Source organism: Populus alba, chromosome 1, assembly GCF_005239225.2.
Source record: "Populus alba chromosome 1, ASM523922v2, whole genome shotgun sequence".
In the NCBI taxonomy this organism is placed as follows: Eukaryota; Viridiplantae; Streptophyta; class Magnoliopsida; order Malpighiales; family Salicaceae; genus Populus; species Populus alba.
Window position 1 is genome coordinate 17,360,962 of NC_133284.1, and position 17,412 is coordinate 17,378,373.

Sequence of the window (17,412 nt, forward strand, 5' to 3'; positions counted from 1 at the left end):
GAATTCCTACTTTGCTCAAGGCAGCAAGAAATCACCATTTTCCCATGAATTTGCCTAGTCATCAAGCTTCTGGTAGGTCTACAAATGAAGCTTTTCCGTGTTCAACAGGTGCAATGGGGAAAACGTAAACAGTCGTTGAAACATCTTTATTTCTCCTGGTGAAAACATTCATCTTTATGGAACAAGTGGTTATCTCACTTCAAACATGCAATTGGCAGGTTGGCACCGCTCCCCCTCACTATCAAGAGGTAGATTTTCTTTCGGAACGATTTTGGCCACCAGTTCCTGCTCTGTTTTCAAATTATAAGAAAAAACTCCGCAGTTTATCCCCTAAAACACATCAGTCAACGAACAGACCTAACTGGTGATCGAACACATCTCACACATGGATCACGAAGCTAATGTTTCAAAGAAATAACATGAAAAAGAACCAACTTTTTACATGCTGATGAGACTCACACAATTGGAAAATTACGGAACATGGAAAATATATGGAATTACTTTCATCTTCATACTGCTTCCATTTCTTCGACGAGTGATCTAAGCACAGCAGCAACACTGCACACAGCACTCACAAGTTTCACTGCAGCAGCAACAGCAACATAGAGCGAAGAAGCTGTATCACAAGCACAACAGCAACATCATCATCAAAATCCATGAATAAGTAAAGATATACCGACCAAAAAACCAATCAAACAGTACACTGGATATGAACAAGTCAAGAGAACAAAAGAAAAAAAAAAAAAGGTGATAGAAAGAAAACGAAAGAAGATGGATATACTGACAAGGCATAGAGGCAGCCTTTGTCCTCGTGGCGTCTCTTAACGTTATCATAGTATGACATCTCTTGCTGTGACGGTGCATCCATTTCTGCAGTGCTGATCTCTTATGTGCTGAGGATTGGATGAAGAAGAACACACAATTCTGCGAATTTGGAAGGGACTCCAAAGTACATATAGGCAGTAACATAGAGGGTCTGAGGCTTGCCTATCCACCTTATTATGGTAGTTGTTGGAGAGTAGCTAGGGCGGGCCCCTCTTCAATAATTTTCTAATAATAATCTCAAAAAAATCCAGCTATATCTGAGAAATGAAGTCCATCTTCTTAGATCCGTCTTCCACATGATAATGTTTAATGTTCTATCCCGCAGGCAGTTATATGTCAACGTTAATATGCCAACGCTTGTCAGGCACTGACTAATTCCCCGACTTTTTAACGTTGAGCATCACTTTAGAATACCAATTAACGGATCACAAATTAGCATGTAGAGAGGGAAAAATGTTTTTCAATTTATTATTAAAAAATAGAGAGCTTAAACTATGCCTGCTTGATAGATTAGTGGCAGAAGAGGAGGATCAACATGAGAAATACAAGATTTACTAGAATGAGAATGAGCTTCCAACTCGTTTGGTGAAGAAGCTCCACTTGCTCTCCATTTCACATGAACTGAAGGGAGGTTCTTCATTCACTCTTGCCCTATTTGCCTAGCAAGTAATTAAAATGGAAAATTATAGTAATAGTTATTATAACAAAAGCTAAAGCTTTTTTTTTTTTTTTCAGTCCTTGACATTTTATTTTTTAATTGCAGTTTTTAATATCTAATATGATAATTAATTTGCTTAAGAATGAACAAAATTCAAAACAAGGAGATCAAAATGTAAAAAAAAAAAACCATGGCCAATCTAAAATTCAGGGGAAGAGTTCATACTACTTCCATTCCTTGGACTAGTGATCTAAGCACAGCAGCAACACTGCACACAGCTGCACACAGCACTCACAAGTTCCACCGAGGCAACAGCACTCACAAGTTTCACTGCGGCAACAGCACTCACAAGTTTCACTGCAGCAACACTGCACACAGCACCCACAAGTTCCACCGAGGCAACAGAGCTCACAAGTTTCACTGCGGCAACAGCAGCAACACTGCACACAGCACTCACAAGGTCCACGAAGGCAACAGATCTCCCAAGTTTCACTGCGGCAACAGCACTCACAAGTTTCGCTGCAGCAACACTGCACACAGCTGCACACAGCACTCACAAGGTCCACGAAGGCAACAGATCTCCCAAGTTTCACTGCGGCAACAGCACTCACAAGTTTCGCTGCAGCAACATAGAGCGAAGAAGCTGTATCACAAGCACAACAGCATCATCATCAAAATCCATGAATAAGTAAAGATATACTGACAAAAAACCAATTAAACAGTACACTGGATACGAACCAGTCAAGAGAACAAAAGAAAAAAAAAAAAAAAGGTGCCAGAAAGAAAACAAAAGAAGATGGATATACTGACAAGGCAGAGAGGCAGCCTTTGTCCTCGTGGCGTCTCTTAACGTGATCATAGTATGACATCTCTTTCTGTGACGGTGCATCCATTTCTCCAGTGCTGATCTCTTGCTGTGAGGGGGCCTCTTCAATATTTTTCCAATAATAATCTAAAAAAAAATCCAGCTATATTAGTCCATCTTCTTAGAAGAGCCGTCTTCCACATGATAATGTTCAATGTTCTATCCCGCAGGGTCACTGCTGATATGCCAATGGTTGTCAGGCACTGATTAATTCCCCCTCAATCTGAGAAACTTTTTTTTTTTTTCAGTCCTTGACTTTTTATTTTTTATTTTTTAATTGGAGTTTTTTATATCCAATTTGTTTAAGAATGAACAAAATTCAAAACAAGGAGATCAAAATGTTAAAAAAACAAAAACCATGGCCAATCTAAAATTCAAGGGAAAAGTTCTTCTCCCCCCTCGTACTTTTCTTTTTCTTCCTCTAGAGTCTCTATATTTTATAAAATTCCTACTTTGGTTTGAAAGTTCATTTTCTTAACATTTCAGTCCTTGAATTAGAGAAAAGAATGAGAAAGTCATCTGAAAAAGACTATAGAAAAGAAAGTCATTGGTCTTTGCATTTTTAGTGATAAAACTTGTTGTTTTTAGTGTCTATGTTCTATTCAACGAGGATAATTTTGATGGTAGTGATTTTTTTTCTATAAACATGCTTGGAAATGGAGATTGAATTCTATTTTGTTTTTTTTTAATTAGTTGATTTTTGTTTTTGGGTAATTTTTGTGTTTTTAGTGTTTATTACATGTTTTTGGGTAAAAATAGATTGAAAAATATTTTTTCAACCCAAAACCCCCCCTTCAAAGTAGTGGCTAGATTTTGGGCTCAATAGTAATAATAGGCTATTCGTCAATTATTTAATTTTTTTCATCTTTTCTTTCTTTTTTTTGAAAAGAAAAGAGCAAATAACATGCTTAAAAGAGAAAAGAAAATATTGTCCAGGATTGCAAACCTGCCCAGGCTCATGTGCCTAGGATTCTTTAAGGTTTAGGCATGCATGTCTAATTTTTTTTTTTTTTTTTTATCAAATTCTATCCTTTAATGTTTGGTTCATTTTCTATAAATATGTTTGAAAAAGTAAATTGAATTCTATTTTACTATTTTGAATCCATTAATTTTTATTTTTTTAATTGATTAATTTTTGTTTTCGAATGATTTTGAGTTTTTTGTAAAGTTGATAGGTGGTTTCTAGAGGTTTTATGATATTTAATTAGGTATTTTTAAATAAAAATAGATTGAAAAATAAAATTTCAATCAAAAAGCCTCACCTCAATTCTTCAACTACCATAGTGGTGACCAAACTCTTGGTTGGGGCAGTAATAGGCGATACGTTAGAAGTTTTTTTTTTAAAAAAAAAAAATTAGAGACAAGTGGCATGTTATCCATTCTTTTTTTTTTTTAAAAAAAACTAAATACTTTCAAGTACTATGTGCCTACCCCAAGATCATGTGCCTGGGATTTTTTAAGGTCTAGGGGCGCTCGTCTAATCTATTTTTGTTTTATTTTTTAGTTGTATCTTTCAATATTAATTTTTTTTAATTTGTTTTTATGAGATAATCCGATCTTATAATTTAGATCATAAGTTTTAAATATCACTCCAACTTGATTTTGGTTTATTTTAGATTTTTTAAAAAAAAAATTAAATTCATTCTTTGATATTAAACTATTAAATCTTCAGTTTCGTGATTTTAACTAGTTTTTTTCGAATGAGATTATTATCGTAGCTAAAAATAACCTAAACCTAAGCAGACGCGTGCACGATTGCCTTTCTTTGAAACTATGCTTTTGGAGTGTTGTAGAGCTTAACCTATGAAGCTGCATTCAATCATTTCGTGTTTATCAGTAGTAGATGAATCCAAAGAGTCCTCCAATTCACAAGTCCTTTTGGATTTTGATAGGGATATCATATATATCTCAGGGAGCATGAAAAGACCAAGCCGCGTCTTCGTATTTATTAATGGAGGTACCAATTGTGGAGTGGAAAATGCTCCTCTTTCTCTCAATTTAAGGCTTCCTTTGTTTATATATATATTTGTTAAAATATTTTATTTTCATTATTTGATCATACTAATGAAAACTACTTTTAAACTAACTTAATGAAGTTATAAACTGTTTTTGGTTATTTGTTGTTTTTTTTAAAAAAAAAATTATCCCTTAATGTTTGGTTAACTTTGAATTGTTATTCATTTTCTATTATAGAAATAAATTTAAAAAATGTTATTAAACATCAGAGTTCATAAACTATTTTTTAGATTTGATAAGTTAACTCAGGTTAATCCAAGTCAATCTAATACTATATTTTTTTAATGTTTTTAAAAAAAGATGCAATCTTAATTTTTTTTTCTAAAAAGTCAAATTATATTTTTATCGATTATTTTTATATTAAAAAATATTTTGGTCTAACTTGAGCATAACATGAGAATAAATCTAGTAATAAAAACTAAAATCGTCAGGGAATTCATTATAGTAGTGTATGATAGCACTTTTTTAACCTTGAACTTTTTTTTTTATTATTATTAAATTTTAGTTTTAGATGCCAAATTTTATGACCAATTTATCAAAATTTGTTAAGGAAATAAAAAATTCAATAATAAAGGATCAAAGTATGAAAAAAAAGAAAATTTATGACCAATCTAATGTTCAGGGGAAAAGTTATTTTTCATCCTCTAACTTTTATTTTTCTTCATTAATAATTTTTATAGTTTCTGTAACTTCAATTTTGATCTTAAAAATCGATTTTCTTAACAATTCATTATATAGGTGAAGGAGAGGATAAAGAAAACCAATTGAAAATGATGAAGAAAGAGAAGGTGTTTAGTTTGGTTATTTTTTAGAGAAGAAACTTGTTGTTATTAGTATCAACTGGTCTTATTAAATTAAAAATAATAACAATACTAAATAATTTTTTATGATCTAGATATTATTTTTGCGTTAAAAAAACTTTTGGTTCCACATGCAGCATAACACAAAAATTAACATAGTAATTAAGCTATTATGTGAATGCAAATTGAATATAAAATTGATCCTTTTGGTCCTGATATTCATATAAAAAAGTTAAGTCACACCTTATATATCTTAAGTTTGATTGATTGCATTCAAGAATACTCAAATGTGGATCAATTGTTTCAATCAAAAATATATTTTTTTGAATGATCAATTAATAGCTAACATGAAACGGAAAGAGAAAGGGTAGTTTATCAATAGAATTCACATGTATATAATGTCATATTAAATAAAAGGTAGTTTTAATCTTTTAGATTGAACTATTTTAGTTCAAGCATTATATTATGTTGTGGGTTGGACTATTTCTTGAACATAAAAAAAATATTATATTATATTATATTATATTATATCTAAGTTGTGGGGAGTTATTTGATATTGTTATTAAACTTGATTCAATAAATCAAACTTAAAAACTCACGACTAAAGTTTTTGTCAAGTTTAGGTTTCCAATTAAATCATATGAGAGTTGTTTTAAAGTAATTTAGTCGACTTGGGAAGTCGACAAAAAATAAAATCAAAGGATAAAAAATAACATATAAAACAAAGACTAGATGTGCGAGTTTAAATGTAACGTAGATGATTGTTAAAGAGGGGTTTAACTTGAAAAATTAAAACTGATATATTATTTTTTAATATTAAGACATCAATTATAGCCAATCTGGGTTAATTCACCAAACCTATACCCTAGATAATGGATTCCAATAGGTTCAATAAATATTTTTATTTTAATTATATGATAAAAAATGAAGACCCATCACTTCAATATTAAATAATATAATTGAAAAAACAAAACAAAATAAATAAATTCATTAAAAACTCAATGTTTAAGTTATAAAGAAAAGATTAGGTCAGTGCACGTGCTTGAGTGGGCCAACGTATCCAGGCCTGAAAAAATGCAAGCACGTAGGCTTAGGTTAAGCAATCTAAACAATTGAAAAAAAATGATTTTTTTTTTAGTTTTTTAAATTAAAATTATTTTTTTTAAAATATTAAAACGGTGATATATTAAATTAAATATAGTTAATTCATGGAAATCATAACTTAGATTGCGCACTCCAATAAATTCAATAACAATTATATTATTATATGTATTCAACGAAAAAAGGTATAGCAAAATATTGAAAATTGGGAGAGTCCACATCATCAATTTCATGCACCAAGACTATAATGCAATTCAAGTGGTGGCTGGTCTCTCTTATTTCTCTATTTATAATGAAAACCTCCAACTAGAACCTAATGGTATAAGGTAAAAACGAAGACAAAAAGCCTCTGTACAGCAATTATATCATGGTTCCAAAGGATGCTCTTGTAAAAGCTGGCTTCATCATCAACTCGAGCTTGAGCATTTTGAAGGTGTTCTTGGAGCTGTAACAATAATAAAAATAAGGGATTATTTTACAGGTTTACTGTAAAATTAAGACAAAACATGGGTTAATCTCGCATGATTATTAATATTGTTTTTCTACATCAATAATATATATATATATATATATATATATATATATATATATATATCTCGAGATCTTATCATATCAAAAAAATTATTTTAATTTAGTGTTTAACAATTATAAATTATGATTTTATTCATCAATAAAAAGTAAATAAATCATGTTGATCATGCGGACTCTCAATGCACAAAATAATTGATAGATGCAACTAGAAAGACAAGGAAATTCATAAATTACCAAATCCAATTGCTTCTGAGCTTTTCATCAACCGTAGACGCTTGCATGATTCAACAAACATTCTGTGAATAATATAAATAATAAAAAAGGTGTTAAACACAAATACATGGAAATTCAAGCATCTATTGTTAAAAAAAAATATCTGGATCATCTACTGATATGGTGGTAATTATTTTTTATTTTAGGATATTTAAAAGTATTTATTTTTTAAAAATTATTTATGTTTGGAAATGCATTAAAATAATATTTTTTATTTTTAAAATATTATTTTTAATATAGTACATCAAAACAATTTAAAAATAAAAAAAATTAATTTGAAATTAAAAAAATAATAAAAATTTAATTTTTTTTAAAAAACTTTTAAAATATATAAAAAAAAACAGGTATAAAGATGTAGCTATGGATCTTCAAGGGCACTTTGGAAAACTTACTTCCATGGTACATCCCCAAGCATCATCCAGTCGCCATCCTTGTCCTCGTAAGTAGGTACATACTCTACTCCATTATTCACTTCCTGTTCCATAATTGTCCTCTCATTCAAATAGTTGCCTGCACCAATAATTCAGGAAAAAATTAAATGACTGAAATACCCTTTACAGATGCATAAGAAAAACAAAAAACATACTGAATCTTAATTATGAATTCATGGAGCACATACGGATGGTGAAGCTGAAGCAAGAGAACATGTCCTGGAGGGCATTCAAGAGCTGCTGATAACTGTTGTACATCTCCAGGTCAACCTTTCTCAAATATGGAGCTCCATCTACAGCCACCTTCACGTATTTACAGCCCTTCATTGCGTTCTTCCTATACGCCCTCACCGGTGGCCACCCCACCACTTGTGCTCTGTAATTAAATCAACCCATAATCAATTCAAGACTTCATTTCTCTTAATTATTCACCATATATATTTGTCTCTAAATAGTTCGGGGACTTCAGGGATTTATGAAGTGCAATCGAGAAAGAATTCAAAAATATTAGAGAAAAAAACACGCCCATCATTATATGTAGCTAAGAAAATGGATTTACATGATTTTAATCATTTCAGGGGACAAAAATGAATTAGCTCTGATTTACTTTATAATATGACTAAGAAGAAATGTAATAATGAATAATCTTTATATCTTACTTTGCTGCCGGAGGCTTAGCCGTGTTTGGCACATCCGTTTCGGACTCCCCAGAATACTTGTGATGATCAGAATCAACATTAGAAGAGCTTCCAAGATTTAGATCAACAGTCTCCAAAAACCCACGCTTGCCACTTGTTTTCTCTATTAATGCTAGCCCACGAGACTCACCAGGCAACCCTAAGGTCAACTCTGTCTCCTTGAAACTCACGTTGGCCGCATCGGATTCCAGCAAGTTTGAACCATTTTCCGGTGACATTTTCTGTACGCTACTATCCGAAAAAGGATGGGCGATGATGAATTCTAGCAGGGCACTTAACGTGTTGAAATGAAAAAAGGAGGCACTCCTCAAAGTTGTTATGTGACTCAACAACTTTGGCCCTAGTGGGTTAATATAGGAAGCTGGCCGGCACGATTATCTAACCACTCTCTTCCTGACACGTGCATTAAGAAGGAGCGGTTGCGATTTGTCCATTTAGGTAGGTGACAGAATACATACGAGCTGATTGCCTGTGATTTTGAGTGCATTAAAGTTTGGGCCGTGTGGTCGGTTGGTCCGACCGGGTCGTTTTCGTTTGCCAAGTTCAGGTATATATATATATATATATATATATATATATATATATATATGTTGATTGTGGTTTACTTGATTAAAAGGTTGAATTTACGGTTCAACTCCTTCCCTCTGCTTTCCCTTTGTTAATGGAATCTAATCCCTCTCTTGACTCCATATTGGTCAAATAGTTAAAGCTTAATCTCGTCATATTTGTGTTGTTAAGAGTTTTTTAACCTATGATTAAATAAAAAAGAAATTCTTAGCACAAGAATACCCTAAAAAACCTCGTGATTCTCAACAATTGGAAGACTAGTTTTACTTGATCATTTTGAATTATGTGATTTAATTTTATTAATTATTCAGGTTTACTTGATTAAAGGAAATTTTTGTAAAAAATAATTTATTTTGGATTCGAATTTTGAGTTAGTATTCAGAAATATTTATTAAATGTGATAAACTAAACCAATGCAAGAAATACGTTTTCAAACTAATCTACGAATACTTTTATCATAGAAAAAAACAATTCTTAAGAACAAATTTATCATACAGGCTAATCTTGTATTAATATACATCATCGAGGGTATATATGGTATTGGCGAGGCACGGATGAAGCAGAGGCAGGATTTAGAGCTCTTTAATACGTGGAAGACGTCATTAATCTGCATGTACAGAAGCAACACCTTCAGGGCTGAGCTCTCGCTCGCTCGCTCGCTCGTGCGAGGAAGGTCGTTTAAAAGGAGGAACATGGGACCCATATGTCTGGGTTCTTAAAGTTGAAGCCAACTTTTCTTCGAGAGAAGTCCATGTGCTGCCCACCGGAAAAGAAATGAAAGAAAGACCCGCCCAAAGATATCAAAATGAGGATGTGGGTCCCGCAAACAACCATGTGGTCATGTTTTTCTTTGTTTATACTGGGCCCCATTTTTCTTTTCTTTTTCTTTGTTAAATTCATGCATCGAGATGGATGGATGAAGTGGAATCTGATATTGTAGATTGGAGGGGTAATTTTTGTTTGAAAATATATTAAAATAATATATTTTTATTTTTTTAAAATTATTTTTAATATTAGTATATTAAAAATATAAAATAATTAATTATAATTTTTTTAAACTTAATCAATTTTTATTTTGGTTTCAGTATGAGAAATAGAAAGGATATATTTTGTGATTGATTGTTTACTGAATTTGATGCCTCACAGTTCATTTGATATCGTTGTTTGTTTGTCGTTGTTTTTCAAAATAATTATATTTGAAAAAATATTAAAATAGTATTTATTTTATATTTTATATTAATATATCAAAATAATATAAAACATTTAAAAAATAATTTTAAATACAAAAAAATTAAAAAAAAATTAAAACTCTTTTAATATAGAGAATTTTGTGCCAAGAAGGTACCCTTTTAGAGAAGAAAGCCATCCATGGAGTAATTTGGAAATAAATACAGCCATAAGCAGTCGTCCTGAACCGTCTAAAATCAACTAGAACACTCAACTCAAATGTCTCACAGTATAAAAACTACTTTTTTGGTTTTACAAGGCCCTGTTGCGTCCCCATTCATTCTTAATTCCACGTGGATTTTTTCTAATTCTTTTTTCTTTTCAACCAAATTATTCATTACAAAGATGCAAGTCAGACATTTGATCATTTGAATTCCTGTGATGATTTCAATGCTGCCTCAAAACGCAGTGAACGGAGCCCAGAGGAAAATCACAAGTGCTGCTTAAATGCAGCGAGGCTTCTTCACTCGCTGGTGATTTTTTTTAATTTTATTTTAAATTTGGTCTTTTGTTTCCAAATTGATCCCTCATCAGTTAGTTTTTTCTTTGTCCTTTATTCTTTGTGAACTCGAACTCTTCAAGTATTTTTAATTTGATCCTTGATTCATAAATTACTCTTCAATCTTGTCTCAGGTTTTCATCCCACCTATCGTAGTTAAGATCCAATCGGGAAGAAAGGAAAGGAAGGGAAATGAATGGGACAAATAGCCATACTAGGTTTGACTTATTGTGCTAGTCTCATGTCATGTAAATTTAAATTATATTTAAAAATTATGGATGTGATTGTTTTTTAAATTATTTTTTAGTTAAATATATATTTAAATAATATATATTTTATTTTTTAAAAATTTATATTTAAAATCAGTATATTAAAATGATCTAAAAACATTAAAAACAATATTAATTTAAATTAAAAAAATATAAAATTTTTAATAGTATTTTTGAAATTAAAAAAAAAAAACATTATCTTAAAATGGTGTTGTTTCTTCGTTCCAATTCCTAGTTTTTTTATTATATTTTTTGGTGGCTCGTTGGTTTACAGTTGAGCCTCTCAAGGTTTGATAAAAGTTAAAACAATGATGAATTGAAATTTTTATTTTAAACTCAAATAGGGACCACGTAAAAGATAAAAGTAAATAAATTAGATTTTTTTCGATTATTTTGTTTTATTTAATTTTTTTAAAATTAGGTAAAGATATTATGCGACATGACACGTCGCATCATAGGTTTCTTTGCATGCATATGTCGTCTAGAGTACTAGTTTAATTTTTATTTATCATTAGTCTGTTTTTCTAACAATTATTAATGTATATGATGATTAATTAATTTTATTGAATATACTGACTAATCTTTTAATGAGCACTCCATATTTTTCATCATTAAAAAAAAAAAAAAAATCGCTTCACCCATATTTATTTTTGATTGAATCAATTTTTTGATCCGCCCGCAAGTTACATGGACACCCAGACCAGTTTCTACACCTATATCTGTTTGGAAATGTGATTATAATTACTTTTTAAAATATTTTTTATTTAAAAATACATCAAAATAATATATTTTTTAATTTTTTAAAATTATTTTTGATATCAGCGATTAGAATAATATAAAAATACTAAAAAAATATTAATTTAAAATAAAATAAATAAAATAAATTTAAATTTTTTAAAAAATATTTTTAAAACACCAAAACAAACAAGCCGAGTTAATTTTGAAATCAAGCATTACCAAATTTCCTCGAAAGCATTGTGATCTCACTGTTTTTAACTTGATTCATCATTTTGTTTAATTTTTAGACCTTTCTTTCTGTCCTGCTCCTGTCTTTCAGTTCTCTCTGGTCACTTAATTAGTCGTGAAACTGTTGCATACCTCCTCCATAATTTATTAAAGTGTTATATCTTCTTTTTTTGGAAATCACAAAGTGAACGTTACCCATTACTTCAAGCAACACACTTTACAAATTGGCAGGCATCAACTATTCTTTTAATCAACTACAGGAGACTCCATGCAAAGTATCGCACGAAAGCCTTAAAAAGCTACTCCTTGTTTCCCTACTTTTCATATATTGGAAAGCTAAATTCATTGCAAGGAGACGGTCAAAGCCCCCGCAAAAAACCATCTCTGCGCAGTCGGTTAAGAACTCACAAGTGTAAGGAAAAAGTATAGGAACAGACAACGGGTGTGTGTGTGTCTATATATATATATATATATATATATATATATATATATATATATATAAGAGTGTGGTAGTTAACTAATATCCAAGACCCTCAACTTCCTTAACCAAACTGATCACCTCCACATGGTCCACATTTGAATGTTTTATGCGTGTCGGAATCGAACCATAATTAATTAGTAAGTTAGTTTAGTAATTAACTGTATTAAGAAAATCTAGATATGTGAGAATGGAGAATGGATATATTAGATATATTCTGTAGCCAGAACAAAGATTATATTATGTTGGTGGATGGACAAGAAACATAATCATGTGCTTTAATCTTCTCGAAGGCAACTAATTCATGTATCGGAACATGAGAACATGGGCCTTAATTTGTTCTAGAAATGCTCCCCTTAATTAGCTTAGTTGCATAAGGTTCTTTTCAGCTATGCTATCGAGCTTGAGTTTCTGTCCTGGATTATGCTGACCACCAGTTCTTTAATCACAATAAATCAAATGATGTTTGATGCATGAATGATGATAAATTATCGGTATGTTTAAGATTATACCCTTTACTTTTACAAATTTTATAAAACCCATGAATTATTACAATTCTAGCATATCTAATTAAATTTTATGATTGATTTTGATGGAAATGAGTGCCCAAAACCCATGAATTATTACAGTTCTAGCATATCTAATTAAATTTTATGATTGATTTTGATGAAAATGTGCCTAAAACCCATGAATTATTACAATTCTAGCATATCTAATTAAATTCTATGATTGATTTTGATGAAAATGTGCCTAAAACCCATGAATCATTACAATTCTAGCATATCTAATTAAATTTTATGATTGATTTTGATGGAAATGAGTGCCTAAAACCCATGAATTATTAGCATTCTAGACCCATGAATTATTACAATTCTAGCATATCTAATTAAATTATATGATTGATTTTGATGAAAATGTGCCAAAAACCCATGGATCATTACAATTCTAGCATATCTAATTTAGCTTTATGATTCATTTTGATGAAAATGTGCCAAAAACCCATGAATTATTACAATTCTAGCATATCTAATTTAGTTTTATGATTGATTTTGATGGAAATGAGTGCCCGAGGGAAGATATGGACAATGTGATTGATAGGCGACAAGGTTATAAATAATAGCTGGAAAGGAAAGTCTCCCTAGCTAGAAGAAAGAAGAAGAAGCAGTTCATGATTTAAGAAAAAAATGTCAGCAGCAAATATAACAACATGAATTTATGATCATAAACAAGCAGATTGTGTTTCCTATCTAGAGTTCTTTATCTCCGGATTTAAACATAAAAATAGGTCTCACAGTTATAACTGGATGATGAACCATGATTTGATCTTAATCGACCAATATCACTAATTAAACAGAAATAATTTTCTTTACGAAGAAGGCAGTCCAGTCAAATTCTTCCGAATTCAGTATTTTGTGTGGTTTCCCAGTCACGATCATCCTTAGAAATATTTCCCTGTAGAGCACCTCTCGGCTGCAGTCCAAAACCCTTGGCTTCTGACCTCTTCATTATCCTTAGCCTCTTGCAAGACTCAATAAACATCCTGTAAAAAAATAATAATATTAATAAAATGTCAAAAGCAGCTAGTTTTAATCCCACCATCCTTCGATAGAGAAGCTTCCTTAATTTAATTTATTCGTAATTAATTGGGTATATTCTCTTGGAACATGGTTAATACATTGGCATACATAGATCGATAAACTAAGCGAAAAACAAATTATTGTAGAACTTTAAGAATAAATTATGATAATTGAAAGAAAATGTTGCAAGAGCCACTCCATAATAATGACCGATGCCTTGACATTATGAACATTATCGCCATCTACCCAACACAATTATAAGGAAGTTGCGTTTGTCGGCAGTATGTGGCCCAACAATTTCAAAAGAAAAACCCTACATTTACTTGCAAGTTGCTAGACTCATTGATTGCCAAAACCGCCATTAAGTAAAACTCTACAAATGTTTTCAAAATCACGATCTTATAAAAGAAAAAAATAATCCACTTAAGAAATTATTCAAAGTCAAAAGATTCCAATAACAACAAGAGTTTTACTTAAATACATAGTTCATGATTCTTCTTGAACTTAACAAACAAATATAAACTTGGAGAAATATTTAGTATTCTTATCAAATCTAACTTAGTAGATTAATTTTGAAACCTTGAATATAATTTTTTATCTAATCTAGATTTAAAATTAAATTATATAAAAATTAACTTGAGATGACCCCGTCGACTTGACCGGATCAAAGGTAACCCGGTCAACTAGTAAAAAAATCAAAGGATGAAATTGACAAAAAAATTTTTTTCAATCTAACTTCTTGTCTAGTCTGAGTTTAAAATTAAACCATGTAATAGTAGCTCCGACATAACTCAGTGGACTTGGACAATCCAAAGACAACCCGAATTACCAATAAAAAAGTTTGAAATTAAAATTAAAAAAAAAAGAAATTGACAGAAACAATCTCCCAACTTGATTCCTTGTATAACTTGAGTTTAAAATTAAACCATATAAAAATTAATTAGCTATTATTCAGTCAATTTGACTGGTTCAAGGATAACACAAACTATTATTAAAAGAATTATGTGAGAAAAGAAAAAGGAAGGCTTAATTAAAAAAGAAGAAAGAAGAAAAAGGTTGATATGAATAATGAGGCTCCATTTAGTTTCCTAAATGCTGTAGTACAGTAGGTAAACATGTGAATTTCACGGAGTCAAGTTTGATGGCGTTGATCAATACAAATTCTCACGCGGAGCTTAGGTTCAAGAACGTATCATTACAAACATGTTGTCGTCTGCCAGTAGACAAAAAAGAGCAGTGACTGTATGGAGGCAGGCTGAAGTCAAGAGTAAAAACCAAGTTCAAGGGTCAATTTGGCTTGTAATTCACGCAAATGTTGAGAAAGAGAAGGAACCCTGGGAGGCATCTTCTAGAATATAGAGGCAGCAAAGAATAGACATGTGACTCTTAAGGGGATAATTAGGATGCGAAATCATACGAGGAGAGGGAAAAACACCACCACATCACTTGGTTGGAGTCAAAGCTATGGAATTAAAGAACATATTGGTCATGATCAAGCTTTTAATTACCTCCGACACACCTGTTTGAAGCGAATTGGTGTGGTGTTTCAGCCTTTCGGGTGTTTAGAAATATGTTAATATTTGTTTTTTAAAATATTTTTTTATTTAAAACTTATTTTTGATATTAGAGTATCAAAATAATCTAAAAATATTTAAAAATTTACCTCACAACAACAATTTTACTAAAAGGGTGTTTGAGAATGTGATATAATTTCTTTTCAAAATGTTTTTCGTTTTGAAATACATCAAAATATATACTTGTTTTAAAATTTATTTTTGATATCAAAACAATAGAAAAACATTAAAAAAATTAATTTGAAGAAATTAGTTTTTCAAATTTTAACAAAAAAACAAGTTGAAACTCTATCAAGCACCCTCTTCCAAACCCTAATATGATCAGCACTATCATTTCCCATCAATAATTTGAAAAATTGATTTTCATCCCTAGTGAGCACATGTGCTCCGGCCACCAGGCAATCAGCCCCTCTAACAATTGATTGAACGCTACAAATTCATTTATATTTATGTGTCGTTGTTCAAGTAAATAAAAAAAAGAAAGGGCGGTGTTACTGGCTGGATAAGAGACTTACTCCCAAGGCACGTCTCCCACTAGCATCCAGTCTCCATCCTTGTCTTCATATATGGGAACGTATTCGCAGTCGTCTGTATCCTTCAAGGCTTTGCCTGCCAATAACATTATCTTACAAATAATTATAATGGCCAATTTACTTTTTTTTTTTTTTTTTCTGTAAAGGATCATAAAATAATAAACTTTGTTCCCTTATCTACACTTTCAAATTACTTGTATATACTGTACATATTTGTAGTTCTGCAGCTGGTTTTCACATTTATTGTACGACTTCTCGAGCTATTATTATCTGAGTCATTTCCACTACAGTTTGTCTATTCTACCATAATGACTGCCTGCTCGGCAAAGGTCCTTATGTTTCAATGTATGTATTTCTTTCACATACATGCATACATGCATTCATACATACATATAATGTTGCATGGTCTATAGATGTGAAGCTCTGGCCTACCTTGTCTTCTAGCTAAGGGTTCACACTTAAATGCTAGCTAGGTATAATTAAGGAAGCTTAATGTGCATACCATGCATAAAAACTAGATATTAATAGCACTGTAAATACATGACAGAGGACTCACCGATTCCAAAACAGCCGAACAGCTTCTCCAAGGCGACAACAAGATCGGAATACTCCTTGTGCATGCCCAAATCAACTTTTCTGAGAAAAGGAGCTCCGTCCATACTAACTTTCACGTAAATTTTTGAAGTTTCATGGCTATCTTTCTCGTTGAAACTATTCTTCTTTCGATAGGAACATACCGGTGGCCACCCCACAACTTGACTCGTTGTTTGGGTTTTTCGCCCATCGGTGGTGCTGTTTGCCTCGCCGGACAACTCCGAGAAAACCCTTTTCTTTTCATTTCTTGGTCCCTTTTCGCTGCCCGGTGGACCCAACCTTAGCTCTGTGATTTCAAGTCCAAGAGGTTGTGCCATTTGTTTTTCTTGGTGATGGGCAAGGGTTGCAATATTCGTCTTTGGAACTTTGGTTAGGTTTTGGCTCGACGGTTTCGGTGTGTTATATAGTGTTTGTTAACTCTATAATTTTCGGTGACCGAAAAGGTTTATTTGTATATATAATAATTTTTTTTAAATACGAGCATAGAGAAGAAAGCAAAGGAAGGACATGGTGGGTGCAATGACAGGTCAAACAAGGCTTAGTGGTCGGTCACATGAGAGGCACAAGTGGGGACTCTGCCTCCTAAAAACAGAATTAAAGGCCAGCACCATAAGTTGGATATGGGACAGATCGTATGGCTGTTGGGTATTAGGTGATTTCATAGGATTTGCCTCAGCCGTCTGATTTGGTGAAAGGAAAACAGACCATGTGATCTGCCTTATTGAGGGGGGTTTGTGCAATAAATTACGAAAAATGTACAGCAAATTCTCAGCATGATACAAGGGGAGTTTGTTTTGCAACACCCGTACATCATGATGTATGCTCGATCTGTATATAATAGGTCTCTTAAAAAGTATTGTTTTACTAGAATTACATGGCGAGTTTAATCCTGAAAATAAACATCTTGAATAAAGAGGGTGGATTTTATGT

At 31.6% G+C, this 17,412-nt stretch overlaps 2 protein-coding genes across 2 annotated transcripts; both read right to left on the reverse strand.

Moving 5' to 3' along the window:
* Window positions 1–6,404: 6,404 nt before the first annotated feature.
* On the reverse strand, window positions 6,405–8,524 carry LOC118031746 (auxin-responsive protein IAA1). The gene is made up of 5 exons (XM_035036238.2): window positions 8,160–8,524; window positions 7,689–7,876; window positions 7,462–7,579; window positions 7,031–7,092; window positions 6,405–6,710 (listed from the first exon to the last, which is right to left on the reverse strand). The coding sequence occupies exons 1-5, from the start codon at window positions 8,414–8,416 to the stop codon at window positions 6,673–6,675; spliced, it is 663 nt and encodes a 220-aa protein (XP_034892129.1). The 5' UTR covers window positions 8,417–8,524; the 3' UTR covers window positions 6,405–6,672.
* Window positions 8,525–13,391: 4,867 nt separating this feature from the next.
* LOC118031748 (auxin-induced protein 22C) lies at window positions 13,392–16,927 on the reverse strand. The gene is made up of 3 exons (XM_035036242.2): window positions 16,445–16,927; window positions 15,871–15,964; window positions 13,392–13,744 (listed from the first exon to the last, which is right to left on the reverse strand). Exons 1-3 carry the CDS (start codon window positions 16,797–16,799, stop codon window positions 13,591–13,593), a joined length of 603 nt encoding a protein of 200 aa, XP_034892133.1. The 5' UTR covers window positions 16,800–16,927; the 3' UTR covers window positions 13,392–13,590.
* Window positions 16,928–17,412: the final 485 nt, after the last annotated feature.